The sequence below is a fragment of the Vipera ursinii genome, assembly GCF_947247035.1.
Source record: "Vipera ursinii genome assembly, chromosome: 6".
NCBI classification, from domain to species: domain Eukaryota; kingdom Metazoa; phylum Chordata; class Lepidosauria; order Squamata; family Viperidae; genus Vipera; species Vipera ursinii.
In genome coordinates, this window is record NC_139515.1 from 56,840,446 (window position 1) to 56,856,802 (window position 16,357).

The 16,357-nt window shown below is 38.4% G+C and overlaps 1 protein-coding gene across 3 annotated transcripts in view; it reads left to right on the top strand.

Moving 5' to 3' along the window:
* UTP20 (UTP20 small subunit processome component) overlaps positions 1–16,357 on the top strand; it is a 92,949-nt gene that overhangs the window by 72,810 nt on the left and 3,782 nt on the right. For all 3 annotated transcript variants that reach the window (XM_083366730.1, XM_083366731.1, XM_083366732.1), the window contains 15 exons: positions 1,544–1,710; positions 2,445–2,586; positions 4,246–4,362; positions 5,908–6,078; positions 6,896–7,024; positions 7,605–7,715; positions 8,240–8,319; positions 9,362–9,431; positions 10,264–10,446; positions 11,437–11,568; positions 12,580–12,712; positions 13,093–13,286; positions 13,731–13,802; positions 14,672–14,926; positions 15,937–16,063. In XM_083366730.1, coding sequence (XP_083222856.1) covers positions 1,544–1,710; positions 2,445–2,586; positions 4,246–4,362; positions 5,908–6,078; positions 6,896–7,024; positions 7,605–7,715; positions 8,240–8,319; positions 9,362–9,431; positions 10,264–10,446; positions 11,437–11,568; positions 12,580–12,712; positions 13,093–13,286; positions 13,731–13,802; positions 14,672–14,926; positions 15,937–16,063 — 2,083 coding nt within the window. The remainder of the gene's footprint in view (positions 1–1,543; positions 1,711–2,444; positions 2,587–4,245; positions 4,363–5,907; positions 6,079–6,895; positions 7,025–7,604; positions 7,716–8,239; positions 8,320–9,361; positions 9,432–10,263; positions 10,447–11,436; positions 11,569–12,579; positions 12,713–13,092; positions 13,287–13,730; positions 13,803–14,671; positions 14,927–15,936; positions 16,064–16,357) is intronic.

The window sequence follows — 16,357 nt, forward strand, 5'->3', positions numbered from 1 at the left end:
TAGGAAGGGTCAAAGACCAAGGCAAGGGACATGTCATGTACATGGCCAGACAGTAATTTCTTCCTTCGGGGGAGGATTTTTAGTTGTGATTTTTGTTGTTTTCTATATAAAGCATAGCTCTGACTTATTTTACAGTTTTCCTTTATCTCGGACAATACTGGGAAACAAGCTGTGGACTTTCAGTGACATTAACCAGAGGCTCTGAGGAGCATAAAAGAGGTTAATGATCTGAAGCTTCAAATTGCCCACCTTACTGTAAGATGACTTCATGAATACCCTATAGAGTATTCAGAGGATTTTTCCCTCAACGTTTTGCCAAACTGGCATGATCAGACCAATAGAATATCACCTCTCCCACTTACAATTTTGAATTTTCAATCTTACTTTTATTTACTGAATGAAAAATCCACAAATTAAGGAATGACCTAGATCAGGCGTCAGCAACCTGAAACAGTGAAAGAGCCACTCGGAACCGGTTCCCTCACAAAAGGAAAAACTGGGAGCCGCAAAAAATGTGTGCACATGTGCATACATGCGCACATGCGCAGAACAGGGTTTGACTGAATAGTGGAGCCAAGGCGAGATATGCACCTACCCTGCATATTTGAATTGATTGGTTGAACTTTTTTAGTCCCACTTTTTTTTTTTTTTTTTGGGACTGCACATGGCAGAGGACTGGGAGCTGCAGGAGACGGCTCAAAGAGCCGCCTGCAGCTCCGGAGCCACGGGTTGCAGACCTGTGACCTAGATTATTGTGTAGGAGAGACATGTCAAACACAAGGCCCGGGGGCCAGATCCGGCCCGCGAAGTGGTTTCATGCGGCCCGCGAAGCCATCTTGGAAACAGTGAGGGAACGGCCCCCACTGCCTTGGCCCTGGCCCAGAGATCCTCCTTCTCCCAGAGAACCTCAGATCTGTCCCACTCCTGCCCAGGCCCCCATAGGCACCCTTGATGCGAACGATGTAGAGCTGGCCACGCCCACCCACTAGGCCACGCCCACCCAGGCCATACCCACCTGGCCCCCTGCAGGCAACCACAATGCTGATGCGGCCCTCAATGAAATTGAGTTTGACACCCCTGTAGGAAATATAGAACCATTTTACTGCTCTTGGATTACAATTTTCCACCTGATCTGCATTCCCCTTTTTTTTCTTCCAATGAATTCAATCAGTGTTCCAGAGGCTGTAGAAATACAGTATAGAAATTTTTTATTGGGCTGGGAGAATTTGGTTGGCAGCTGGTTGATCTCTCTTGTAGAAAGAGGACAGACACACAATTAATGTTTGTATACAGTATCTAGGAATGTTCTGATGAATAAGAAATTGGAAGAAAAATGGAGGTTTCTCAGTGACATAGTAGAGAACTTTTAGGTATCTCCTTTGATGTAGAGGCATGGGAAAAAGCAAAATGATTCATCCTCTCAGAACATGCTTCTGCTGCAAAAAGGTGGGAGGTGTGAGTGTTGAAAGTGTCCTTCTAAAAAGATTTCTATTCCAGGATTAGCTTTGTAAAGTGATTGCTGAACTGCAATGTTGTCCTGCAGATTTTGGAGAATACAACCAGCCTAAAAATGTCTCGAAAGGTGCATGAAACTTTACGACGAATTGTGTCTGGATTGATAGTGAATGAGGCAATGACTGCAGAGACAATTCTCCTACTCAGCCATGGTTTGATTAGTGAAAATCTACCATTGCTAACAGAAAAAGCAAAGTAAGTTTAGGAAGAATAAAATGATAGAAAACTAAATTTAGTTTGATTCCCCATTATGTGTTTGCTAATAAATGTGATTACTGTATACAAAATTCTAGTAGAAAATCTATACCTGAATGCCTAAGTCAGGGGTAGGCAACCTCGGCTCTTTGATGACTCATGGACTTCAACTCCCAGAATTCCTGAGCCAGTTGGCTCAGGAATTCTGGGAGTTGAGGTCCATGAGTCATCAAAGAGCCGAGGTTGCCTACCCCTGGCCTCAGTCTTATAAATGTGCAGCAGCATACATACTTATATGCTGCGAATCCCATTTAATTATCATAAATGCAAAGAAGTCAGCAACCTCTGGTTTTGTCTTTCTGCAGTGCCTACCATTTGGGATTTTCCCATTTCTTTACTTGCAGTTCTCTTGTTTCTAATGAAGCCATAATTTATTTTAACCAGCATTTGATTCCTTCTTCAAAGGTTTTTTTCCCCTTCCTCTAATGAGGGCATTCAATGCACATAGCAGTCTTTTGAGATCGGTATTATATGATTGATCTTTTCCAAACCCTCAAGAAGGAATGGCTTCATTAAATAACTGAGCATACGTTGAAATGTATAAGTTCATTCTAAATGTCTCATTTCGGTTTCCTCTCCTTTCTCTACCTAGTAAATGCCTTTTGTTTGATTAGAAGGACTGTGTGCTGAGACCATAATTCTCATTTTTGCTTTCTTTTTCAACAACCTTTTAGAATGAAAGTTGCAGTTCCTCCAGATCCTCGTTTGCAGCCAGAGAGCTGCCTCCTACTACCACCAGCTCCTGTTCGAGGAGGTCAAAAAGCACCCGTGAGCAGCAAGACTAACATGCACGTCTTGGTTGAGTCAGGGCTACGGGTAAGAAGTGCCAGGCATTATTCCTCGTTCTCTCTTTCATGGTTTTTTTTTCCTGTTTGAAAATGTGTAGCCTCTGTAATAAAGTGAATCCAACCCTTTTATGTTTCAGTTGCAGGAACACTGTAAACAAACCACATCAAACCTCATGATCCACTTCATAGCTCTAGTTTCTTCCTGCATGTTAGAGATGGGTCACTTGACCGGAATAAAGAGTTGAATGGACAGGATCCCTTCAGTTATGAGAGAACTGCCAAAGTGTATAACACTGCAGTCCCTTTCCATCCCTCACGTACTGGGTTATTCTTTCTGTTGTTGTTAGTTGCGAAGTCGTGTCCGACCCATCGCGACCCTATGGACAATGTTCCTCCAGGCCTTCCTGTCCTCTACCATCTTCTGGAGTCCATCTAGGCTCACGCCTACTGCTTCAGTGACTTCATCCAGCCACCTCATTCTCTGTCGTCCCCTTCTTCTATTGCCCTCAATCTTTCCCAGCATTAGGCTCTTCTCCAGTGAGTCCTTCCTTCTCATTAGGTGGCCAAAGTATTTGAGTTTTAGCTTCAGGATCTGGCCTTCTAAAGAGCAGTCAGGGTTGATCTCCTCTAGGACTGACCGGTTTGATCACCTTGCAGTCCAAGGAACTCGCAGGAGTCTTCTCCAGCACCATAGTTCAAAGGCTTCAATTCTTTGGCGCTCAGCCTTTCTTATGGTCCAGCTTTCACTGCCATACATTGCAACTGGGAAGACCATAGCCTTGACTATACGCAGTTTTGTTGACAAGGTGATGTCTCTGTTTTTTAGTGTGTTGTCTAGATTTGCCATGGCTTTCCTCCCAAGGAGCAAGCGTCTTTTAATTTCTTGGCTACAGTCCCCATCTGCAGTGATCTTGGAGCCCAGGAAAATAAAATCTGTCACTATTCTTTCTAGGATAAGGGTAAATCATGACTTGCCATTATATTTGAATGCATATATTATAAGCATAGGAGACCCTGAGGATTTTACTCTGCTATTCATTGCCAGCTGGGGGAGGGGTGCTCATCTCCATTTCAAGGCCCTTGAGCCAGCGCTGTCTGAAGACATTTCCACAGTCATGTGGCCATCATGACGTCAAGGAGCGCTGTTACCTTCCCGCCAAAGTGGTACCTATTTATATCAACTTGCCTTTGTGTGCTTTCAAACTGCTAGGTTGTCAAGAGCTGGGGTGAGGACGGGAGCTCACCCCATCATGTGGAGTTAGGGTCTCGAACCTGGGCTGCTAGCTTTCCAGCCAATAAGCCCAGCATCTTAACTGCTGAGCTCTGTATTATTGGCATAAAGAAATTGAAATGAGAACTTTGGAAATCACTAAGAGAATGGGATCGGTACGTCTTGCCATTCTGCTTTAATTGAGCCAAATTATAAAAAAATTGTTATTTTGTGGTAACACAATAAAAAGTTGTTTTTGTGGAAAGTTCCTGAGCAGTATTACAGTTAAATAGACTTGAAAGATTGAAGAGAAGGAATATATTTCTCTCCATCCATTTCTTTTGTGCTTTCAATCTTTTTCATGCTTGCACTGTCCCCTATTAATGTGCTGCATTTCTAAAATACCACTGTAATTTCCTTATAAATCACTTCCCTTTTTAGCTTAAAGGCCTCCTAATATTTCTTTATTATGCGCAGCTGCTGCACATGAGTTTGAAGAGATCTAAAATAAATTCCTCAGATGAGCATGTTTTAGAAATGATGGATCCATTTGTACAATTACTTATCAGCTGTCTTCAGTCCACAGATATTAAGGTATGATGTTTAGCAACATGTAACTAACTTTATAGCAGTGCAGACAAGACTAATAGAGATCAACCCTAGAACAGTAATAGAATTGGGAGAATGCATATTCACTGCTTAGATATCAGTACAGAAAATCAAGAGTTTTGCATTTCTCCCTTCAGAAATTAGGATCACCCTGTTGCCCTTTCATAAGACTGTGAAGACTTGGTTGTATTAGTGGGCCTGGGATCCTGATTGTGTTAAGGTCCTGTTTCTTGGTTGTATCCATGGCAAGAGTAGTAATCAGTGTCTGTATATATTTATTTTGTATTGTTTTGATTGTTTTTAATTTGTTTCTACATTTTATGATGTATGCTGCCTAAAGTCAGTTGTTAAGATGGGTGGCTACAGAAAACAAACAAATGAAGAAAAATAAATGTATTTAAAGTTTTTCTATTTAATGCAGATTTCTAGATTTTACAGTTGCAGAGAGAACTTCAAAATAGAGATACAAAACTGAAAACCCTAAACCTAGGGCTATAAACAGCCCCCAAACCTTGGCCTCCAAAGACTTCTAAAAGTGGTCACTAGACTGTAGTTTCCATGCATTATAAGTGTATCAAGAGCTGGACTGACAAGATTTGCTAAGATGCTTGCTAACTTCTGTCGCTACTCAACTTGCCATTGAAATGGGGGAGGGGAAGCTTGGGTAAAACAGGATTTTTAAGAAGCCATCTATGGACCGTGGGAACCAAGGTCACAAAAGCAGATGTCTCACAGAGAAGTAGACTATTCTCATAACAAACCAAAGAAATATGATTGGGCAACGTGAGCACTTGGTGGGTGGGGGTTATGAAGAATGATTGTTAACTAACTAGATTTTCAGGTGGGAAATGTAGAGCTGATTTTACACAGTATCGAGATGTGTATTCAATAAAATTTATCTTTTATGACACCTCAAAGCTGTAGAGTTTCCTCAGTGCTGAATTCGCTAGTCAGACAGCTGACATGGACTCTAGTACAGCGGTCCCCAACCTTTGCAGCTTGGCAGCCCAGTAAATGGTGGAAGAGGGAAGCTGAGTCTCCCGAGTGGAGGGTCGGATTGCACACGTGTGCATGTGCGCACAGCTCGTGGGGCCCAGTTCCAGATAGGCCACAGCCCAGCAGTGGCCCATGGCCTGGGGGTTGGGGACCCCTGCTCTAGTACATATCATAATATATTCCATATTAGCCAGAAGGTTAGCAAAATTAAAGGTGCTCTGCTTTGGTAGAAGTTTGCTTCCCCTTTTAGGTTCTAGATTATATACCAATCATTTATTTTGTCTGCTTTTTTATATAATCTGTATAGCAGCCTTTTGATTATAATAGTAAGCTAAATTATTGATTCAGCAGTGGTGGCCCATGTGGTACTTGCTTAGGTGATACTTGGGTGGCTCAGGTGATACTAATATTTGGTACAAGTGATTGTTGAAAACCTGTAATTCTAAATTTTTAAAAGCTCAATAATCTTAGATTTCTGATTGCTACCAACATTTTAGTGAGCCATATAAATCATTCTTGTTATTTTCTTTTCAGGTGATTACTGGTGCACTTCAATCATTTCTCTGGGTTTTAAAGTTTCCTCTACCTGCTATAGATAATAATATGGAACAGTTAACAACACAGCTTTTCCTCCTGTTGAAGGATTTTGCTAAACCAGGTGCAGCTAAAGGACAGAATTTTCATTTAGTTGTCAATTGTTTCAAAGTAAGTCTTAACCAAATGAACAGTTCATTGTTGGTCTTGGATGGGTTTTGTGCCAGTATTATATTACCTGTGCGGTAAAGAAGGTATATCTGCCTTCTTGGAAACTGCATATATTAGCAAGTTGTACTGAAGTGTATTTATTGGTGATTCAGAGGCTATTGTGCATGCAGAAATCTCAGTAGCAGTTTTTAGCATTTTGTCCAAAATGATCATTGTAGAACCTACTCAGCAGTGTTTGCAGAAATAAAGGACTACACAGGTGCCTCATTTGGAGATAAATGAAACTGACCCGGACAGAGTGTATTTTGTAATAATCCGACACAGTTTCAGTGTTGTGGAAATTGTTTCAATTTCCATTTGCATTTTTTCTTAACAGCACAAGAAGAAAATCATTCAAAAACTTGCCTATCACTAATGCTTATCATTTTTATTATATGTATCCTCGTACAGTATGTGTAGATTTGCCTATTGTATATTTTTGATTGTTCAAAGAATTGTAAGTCACTGCGTACCATTTTATGTTGAATTAAAAACATGCCTAATTTTTAAAAAAAGTGTTGAGCTGCAGAAAATAAAAAGTTCAAAAGGTATAGCTTCATCTTGCCTCAGAAAAGGATTACATGGGTATAATTCAGCAATAGGTTTCATCAGAAAGAAAACAAAAAAAATGAAAAACAATAATGGAGGCTTAGTCCCTATTTAATTCTATTTAGGCTTGTAATCTTCATGGGGAAAATGATATAGAGTAAGATGAGAATTTTTTATTTGGTAGACCAGCATATAATTAAGTTTTTTAATGCAAAATTTTAATTTGCAGTGTGTAACTCTGCTGGTGAGGAATACAAAGAGTCAGATTACAGATAAACAATTGCAAGTTTTGCTTGGATATGCTGAAGAAGATATTTATGACTCATTACGACAAACCACCGCTTTTGGCCTCTTAAAGGTAGTAACATAACAAATTGTCATTTAAGAATTATTGTTTGAAAACTGGATGACTTATTTTGTATTTTTTGTGAAAATTCTCTCTTGAAATCAGCCAGCCTGGAATCGGAAGTCAGGTGCAAGTGTCTCGTCTTGATATTGACTTCAGGATTTGAACTATGAGTTGTTAGCTTAGTTGTACATCTTCAGCTTAGCTATTTCTCCTGCAGCAGAATATTATTCAGCAGTATCTTGTGTGTTGCATCTCAGCAAGCTGGATAATTCTAAGTCTCCAGCACTTTGCAGATAAGCTACTGTTCATCAGCAGAGCAGAATATCAGTCTCGCCCATCTAACAGCAGATCAGAAGAGATGACAACTTGCGAAGTGGCTGATTGGACATAAAATAATTTTGATTCTACTGAATGGATATCTCAAGGATTGGCTTTTGCTGGGATTGGTTAAGCAGTTGGGTTTCTGAAGTGTGATGTTTTTGTGTCACCAGGGCAAAGAAAGAAAATTCTATTGTAAGTTGCTTTTGATAGATTAGAACAACTTCACCCTGACTCCTATTTATACATTATTGTCTTTGTTTTTTTAAAGGCTATTTTATTTAGAAAATTAATAGTTCCAGAAATTGAAGGTGTCATGCAGAAGGTTGCAGATTTTGCCATTACAGGCCAAAGTGAGCAAGTTCGAATTCAATGTAGACAGGTTTGTAGACATATTAAAAATGTCCTTTTCATTATTAGAATTATTTTCTTAGGAGCACAAAGATATTTTAAGTAATTTTATTAAATCAGAGATAATGATTATAATGGTGTGGGAGCTGAACTGACCTTTAACAAGCTTACTGATAGGTCTTTGCCAGCAGTAGAAAGGATCACAGTTAAGATGGAAAGTTTACCCACTATGGGATGTAGACTCTTTTTTTAACATCCTTGGCCTAGAATCATACATATGCATTCTTTCCCCCCCCTTCTGTACTTATACACTGATCCTTTTATAAATTCCCTTGCCACTGTCCCCAATGGTGTGGGGTGTGAGTGTGTATTTACATTAAGTTTTCCAAAGTTGGTTAATGATTATTTTGGCTCTAAAATTAAATTAATGAGATTAACTTGTGAAGATTTTCTGCCTGCTGGCACTTTGATAGCTGTCCTGTCTTTGTAAATTGGAAAATAATTCTTAAACCATTTATATTAGTATTGTTTTTCCTGGTTCACTTTTCCCCCCAGATTTTTCTGAAATACATAATTGACTATCCCCTTGGGAAAAAGTTGAAACCCAACCTTGAGTGTATCCTTGCCCAGCTTAAGTAAGTACTGTGGAGATAATTCTCAAACTATGAGAACATAAATATTAAATATTTGCTTGTTTCTTTTAAATGATTATTTTTTAATTATTTTTCCCTTTGGTTGCAGATAAACAAATGCATGTGTTCTAAGCAAAATCCTGTAGTGCAGGGGTCTTCAAACTTGGCCCTTTTATGACTTGTGGACTTCAACTCCCAGAATTCCTCAGCCAGGCACACTGGCTGAGGAATTTTGAGAGCTGAAGTCCACAAGTCATAAGAGGGCCAAGTTTGAAGACTCCTGCTGTGGTAGGTCTTATTTATTTCCCTTGTTTATTTCCCATGTTTGTGCTGTTTGTTACTGCCTCTCTCATCAACTTTTCTATCATTCCTTTATCTCAGAGGTGTAGAACGATGGCCCCTTTATGACTTGTGAACATCAACTCCCAGAAGTCCTGAGCCAGCATGGCTGGCACAGGACTTCTGGGAGTTGAAGTCTGTAATTCATAAAGGAGCCATAGTTACCCAGTCCTGCTTTATCTGAAGATTCCAAGGGCTGAATGTGGAGCCTCCTAAAAGCTCTGAAATTGGCCTATGGTGATTTCTTGTTTGCCAAATTTCTATTGATGCTTGAATTTTCTGTGCGATGGATACTTCTATTAAATAATAGAACTTTATCTAGTGCATAGATATTTGCATAGCTTTGTTTTTAGATTAGATATCCTGTCCAGATAATTGGGTTTTGGCCAAGAGCTTGTCATGCTGAACAGCTGAAAAGAAGAAGATGAAGAGCTGCTAGCAGTCTGTCTCCCATTTTGTTGTGTATTTATTTCATTTTTCCTCTCTTCAACAATTAAAGGAGTAAAAGCACCCTGCGCGTCCAATAGTGGCAAAGGCAGACTGTATGATCAAAATATATTGCTTAAAGTTTTACATATCTGGGGCTTCTAAACACAAACATAAGAATAAATCTAATTGAATGCTCACAGGCATTATGCTGCTTGGGCAAAAGTCTCGGCAAATTTGGAAGTATTAACTGTATTGCTGTTAATTGTTTTCACCCTAGTTATGAATATGAGACGGGAAGAGAGTCTGCTTTGGAAATGATTGCTTACCTCTTTGAAATGTTCCCTCAGGTATTGTGCAGTTACTTCACAAATACAATACCCCTAATGTTTTCTTTGAACTAAAATAAGTATAATGTTTGAATAAAACTTTCATTAAATGGGATGAGTTTGTTGAGAAAATATTTATAGGATCAAATTTGTAAGCATCTCAGAGGAGATGTAAACCTATAGCTTCTTGCAGAGTATTCTGAATTTGTGGGAATAAAGAATTGCATGGATTGGATTTTATTTGTTTGAATTTACCTATTCTATTAGGAGATTTCCCCTCCCCCCATTTAATACAAAGCTTTTTATCCAAAACCATTCCCTACAATTATTTTGTACATATTGTGAAAAGCAGTCCAAATGTTGCTTAGTATACACCTGCTTTCTCAAGAACTATGAAATATATGCAATTCTTAGATATAGTATTATTTAACTGAAACATGTTGCAGAAGAAGTGTGGTATGTTCATCTGTACATGGAATAAAACCTTTCCTTGTTTAGTGAATGCATTCCAGTCCCTAAATTGGAAGCAAAATGGTCAGAGAGAGAGAAAGAGTAAGATGCTGCAAAGGCCACTGGTTGTTGTCTCATTTAGATAAAAGTTCTCTTGTACAGCTTACTTTCACACTGGCATACATTGTTGTCAGGTGCAGAAATTTAAATTCATGGATTGGTCAGAAAATGATGGTGATCATTTTTCATAGTTGTGAACAGTTGCTAAATGAGGTATCCGCTAGACAAGGAGTGGCTGTATTTTGATTGTCTTGATGTGGATCTTTCTTTCATTGTGGGTTACAGGGGAAAACTGTCATTCTAGACATTTGCAACCTATATGATTCCTACTTTATTTCTGCAGGGCTTATTGCATGAGTTTTGTGGCCTGTTCTTTGTCCCCTTATGTATGATGATAGTAAATGATGATTCAGCAAAGTGCAAGAGGATGGCAGCACTGGCAATCAAAAATCTTCTCAGCAAAATTAGTCCTGAGAACCGAGATCTGATGTTTTCTCTGGTTGCTTCATGGTTTACAAGTAAAAAGGTACCATATAGGCAGAAGTTTAGGTCGTCATTGGCAATTAGTCTTTTAATCAGCATGAATAAAACAAGGGAATGTCAAGAGTCTTAACTTTTTTTCAAAGAAAAATTATAATCAACTGAATTTCTTTGTAGAACGCTATTTTATTACATGGCATTTAGCATTTATTTTCTTGTGAGATTAAAATCTCCACTCAGAATTAAGGCCGAGCATGTTGTTTGTAAGGCAGACACACTAACCAATTTGGGCCTTCCTTGCATGTAAAGGATTCACTTATCTACAGGTAGACCAGGAGTTGGCTATTGCCTCTGCGCCATGTGACACATTAGAGGAACTGCTTTCAAGAAGTGACAAATCACAGTCTTAAACAGGCTGAGTTCTGACTGTTATTTCTCATCATGATTTACAGTAGGAACTTCTAAATTTGTTACTTATAACTAGGAAATATATATTCAGCTGTGTTTATATGCTGCTTCAATCAAAACTCATTCTGAGTGGCTTACCTACTTTCTTTGATATTACAGTGAAAATAAAGCACAGCAAACCATAATACAATAAACAGTAATAACAATGAGTAATAAGAACCTTAGCTCAAGGATGACACTAACCACACAAACCTTACCCTACAGGGAGGGATCAATTCTCGACCCTCAAGATCTTATTGGTGAGGTTTTAATGACTATAGAAAAACCCCAGAGCACTAGAGATTATTTGATCTTGGAAGTGGGGCAGGGTTAGGATGCCATTCTAGAGAAGGGGTGGGCAACAACAGAGAACTACTACCATCTATAGAGTTTGCCATTCCTTAGGGATAGGGATTCAGATAACCCTTCTCTTCTAGATTTTGTTGGGAGAGCAAACTTGATGTACTTCCTTCCTTCACACAAATTGATGTATTTACTTTCCTCACGCAAAGTAATGACAAATACTACTAGTTTCTCTAGATTTTTTTTGCAAAATGTCTAATTTATGAGAGATTGTCTTTATTTATAGAGTGTACATAAGAGATTAGCTGCTCACGCCTGTGGAGCATTTGTTGAAGCTGAAAAAATTGAATTTGAGAAAAGACTTGGAACCGTTCTCCCTGTTATCGAGAGAGAAATTCATGCTTCAAATTTTGAAGAAGTAAGTATTTTAATCAGCAATAATATTTCTAGGAAACTGCAAAGCTGAGAAAATTGATCAAAAACCTAAATGAGACAAAATGCTTCATTATTTTACAAGAAGGCAGATTCATGAAAGAAATCTATCCAATTATTTTTGGCAGAAACGTCATTTTTTCAAGAAGTGTAAAAGAGTCTTATTGAAACAGTTTTAAGAGATAATATAGCTGTAATAAGGAAGGAAGGGAAAAGCAAAAGGGGAAAAGAGTTTTTATTCTATAAGCTGTTCAGGCTACACATGAATCGTCTTCCTCAGTGGGTATGAAGGAAATGAATGGTTCAGTATATTGTTTTTGATTGTTGTGGCAAACTATTAAGAAATGTTGAATATAGGCCTTAATCTATAAGCATAAGAGCTCTATTTTCAGTGCTGTAAATTCTGGCATGCGTTAGCTTTGCTAGCAAACATGGAGTATGCATTTGTGATGCAGATGAAAGATGCCAGGGGAATACATGACATATTAGTACATAGATATTTTCAGAACGGACAGTGGATTTCATAATCAAAGATTCAGTTTGGAGATAGCATGGTCTTAATTGGAAAAAGTTTCCTACTGTTTCTCTATATCCATAACAACAGAGGGAAGGAGACTATTGTGACGTTTTCTAGATAAAAGAAGGAAAAATTTTCAGGAAGCCAAAATACGCAGTTTACGGTGACTTCTGTGTGAAGAGATGTAGTGATCGTCCACTCTTTGTGTTCCTTTGGCTAGGAAATCCTTTGCCAATTTCAATTTCAAATTGAATGTGGAACTTTATAGAAAAGAGTTTGTGTTGTGTCTGCTCAGTTGTGTTTCAGATTTTAGTCTCATTGTCCTTACTTGCAGTTGAACTTACAATATTGTATCAGTATTATAAGTAGGCAGCAACCTAAACCAGAGTATGAAGACTAGCAAGGGATGTATTAATTACTTGAACACTATTGCTTCTGCAGAATATCATTTGTTATCTTCTACATTCACTTTTTTTTAAGGTTAAAGAAGAGAATGAAGAAAAGCAGGCAGACAGATTGCTCTTCAGCTTCCTAACTTTGTTTGTTAAACTAATCAATGAGTGCAACATTATTCAATTAAACAAACACCATGAGATTCTGATCAACATTTGGGGTTAGTAGTAACATTTTTTCCATTCAGTTGTGTCCAATTCTCAGAGATAGCCTGGCAACTGTCTGAAATTTTCTTGGCAAGGTTTTTCTGAAATGGTTTACAATGCCTCCTACCTAGGGCTGAGAGAAAGTGATTGGCCCAAGTCACCCAGCTGGCTTTGTGCCTAAAGTGGGATTGGAATTCATGATTTCTAGCCTGATGTCTTAACCACCACACCAAACCTACTTCTCAACATTACATTGCTGCAAAAAGAAGCATTGGTGCCTGGCGTGTTTATTATGAAAACTGTGCATTTTAAAAGTGTATAATGCATAACTGTTTTATATCTCTGTATATAAATGAATTCAGTTCAAGTGATGGCTTTTTTCTCCATTTTTAAGGTCATGTCCAGTCCCATTTATGGTACCCACACAGCTGGGTTTGGCTGACTTCTGCTCAGATTTTTGGCCTGCTGTTTGCTTCTCACAAGCCAGAAGAACTTGTTAATAAATGGTGCAAAAGAAAAACAAAAAAGAAACAAGTGACACATGAGACATCAGCAACAATTTTCTTAATAGAGGAACTTAGTGAAAAGGTTATCTTACTATCTTACTTATATTGCTGCATATTCCAAGCCGTGGTAGCACAGTGGTTAGAATGCAGTATTGCTGGCTAATTCTGCTGACTTGCCAGCAGTTCAATTCTCACCTGCTCGAGGTTGACTCAGCCTTCCATCCTTCCGAGGTTGGTAAAATGAAGGCGCAAATTATGCTGACTCTGTAAACTGCTTAGAGATGGCTGTAAAGCACTGTGAAGCGGTATATAAGTGCTGTCGCTATTTCAGTTGGTGGATGGAGCAGAAATCAATACTAATTTCAATAAAATTTATTGGTTTCGTTACAGTTATAGATCTTTAGTGCTAGAGCTTATTCTTTTTGTTGTATTTTAAATTAAACAATTTTGGGGGCCGTGATTTACTAATGCCCCAAACTTAGCACCAGATACATCATATTATCTTGTCTTGCATGCTCCTTTACAGATGAAAACATTTGCTTTAGCTTTCTGCCATCAGCTGAAATCCAAATTTCTCAGTTACAGTCTTGGAGAACAGGTAAACGATTAAGTAGAAATTTTCACTTTGTCATATTTATAATGCATTTGCTGAAAGAACACATAGTTGAAACAGATGTAAGAGTTCAAGATCAGAAAGATTCATAAATGGTGACCAGATTTTATGCCATTCAAAAGGCAGTCACAGGTTCCTGGACCTGACTGCACTCCAGATATGTTTAGTCTCAAGCACGAATAGCCTTTTTAATGGGATGTTTGTAATCTGAATTATTTTCTCAGTTTTGCTTCCCCCCCCAACCATTTATTTTAGTAAATTGTTCGGTTATCTGATACATTCAGTACACTAGGAATTTAGACTGTTCTATATGTCAGGAATTATTGTTCCAACCCCTGCTGTATGAGAATAGCTAAGTTCCTTAGGCAGGAGTGATATTTTGGTCTCTACAAGAGAGATAGAGATCACTATCCTTTGTTAGTATTTCATTTTCATAATAAAATGAAATTATGGATTTTTTATATATATTGGATATATTGTAGCATTAAGAATGGTTATTAGTGCATTTTTCCTGTTTTGAACACATATTCCTTGATGTAAGAATATTATTTTTATATCTTGGCAAAGAACTTGGCAAAGTTGGGAAACATTGAGCCTCAAATGGCATGATAACCATGCTAAATCTGCTTTTGCAGTAGACTTAAGAGTATTTCTCAGCAGATTAAACAGATGTGTGCATTCAACTCCCAGAATCCCCCAGACAAAATGCTGAAAAATACTAGCTTAGAAAGTCATAAAGCAAGAGGTTTAATCAAGTAGCTAAAAAACAGTTCATTGAGAACCTGCCCTGAAACTTTGGCAAACATTTTATGAGTCATTTGGATGTCTTCCTTTTGTTTTTCTTTGTATTCAAGGTTATAAAGAATTTACTGTTTGTGTCCAAAGTACTGTACCTTCTGGCTCCTACTCCAGAAGATGGAAAAGAGATTGGGGAGAATGTGGTTTGGGAAATTGAAGACCGGGGTGACTTAGGAAGCGAAGATGAGAAAGAGATTTCGGGTATGGAGGCAAAAGAAAAGAGCGGTCCAGCCAGCTTGTTGTGGGTGATGAAGAAACTTCTAGTCATGGCAACAAGAGAAGCTGCTCATTCACCCAAAGACTCTTTAAAGGTTGGTCTCTCTTCTGCAAATAACACTTTCAGCTTAGAAAATACTGTCAAAGTATCAGTAACTTGTATAGCTTACAAACGCAAATGGTTAAAACAAACCTGTGCAGCAGGATAGTCTCATAAATGGAATACAAGTGGGAGCATCATTTTTCCAGTTCAAGGCAAGAAGGCACCCAGCATTGTTGCCCTTAGCTTCTTAGGAAGAGCAGAATAAGCAAAAGATCCTTGCTTCAATTCTCTTCGCTGCTTTTGCTCAGGTTATACTGTGTTTTTGTGGTTTTTGAAGCCTGTCCCAATCCAAGGATTGTTGCTTTTTTCATTACTTACTTAATAAAACCTGGGGCACAAAGACTAACAGTAATTCTGTTAAAATATGAATGAGGTTGCCCACATAATGCTCACCTTGAGTTAAATTGAAAGAAGCCATATATAAATATAATGTGGGAAAGGGAAAAAGATCTCTTTCTGCCCCTTTTTCTTCAGAAGACTACTGGGTTCTGTGGTTACATTCTAGGGCAGGGGTAGGCAACCTTGGCTCTTTTATGACTCGTGGACTTCAACTCCCAGAATTCCTGAGCCAGCCATGCTGAGGGGAAAGAGAGAGGTTTCCAAGCTGAGCCATGCTGACTCAGGAATTCTGGGAGTTGAAGTCCACGAGTCATAAAAGAGCCAAGGTTGCCTACCCTTGTTCTAGGGGTATGGTCTATGGAGTGCTGAGAAATGCTACTTAGCGTGCACTTGGCCTTGCCAGGCATTGTAGGAAGAGGAGATACCAAAATGAAAGGCTTGGAGAATAGATAGGAAATGGAGAAGGCTGTAGGCACAGAAGAAGCAGGATCAAATTAGGCTTAAAATTAGATATTGAGCAAATCACTGTTGTCAGAACTGCTGGAAAATGTACCTACCAAATTTCACTGAAAAAATACTCCCTTGCCACTAACTGATAACATCCTTGGGTTGTTCTACTGCTTTGTGGGCTAATCTGTTGACCAAATGTCTTTGCCTCTTCAGAGAACCTGCATCTTTAAGTTTCTCGGTGCTATTGCAGTTGACCTGGGCAAAGAGAAGGTAAAACCGTATCTTCCAACTATCATAGCCCCTCTGTATAGAGAACTGAATAGCACGTATGCAGAACAAGGTAAGGGAATTTGCACTCAAGATAAAAATGTGTATTTTATACTTTCCATATTTTAAAACACCTAGGCAAGCATTCAGGTTTTTTCCAGTAGAATACATCTATTATTAATGCTTAAAATGGAGGAACAGGGAGGTTTGGCACAGCAACACCTGCAAAAGCTTTATATGGTGCTCATCAGCATAATTTTTTTAAAAAAAAACCTTAAAATTTAACAAATTACTACAATTTAAAATTTGTACAATTGCTAAATCTTATAAAATCTGTCGTTTTAAATAAGGTCATATGAAATTTTTC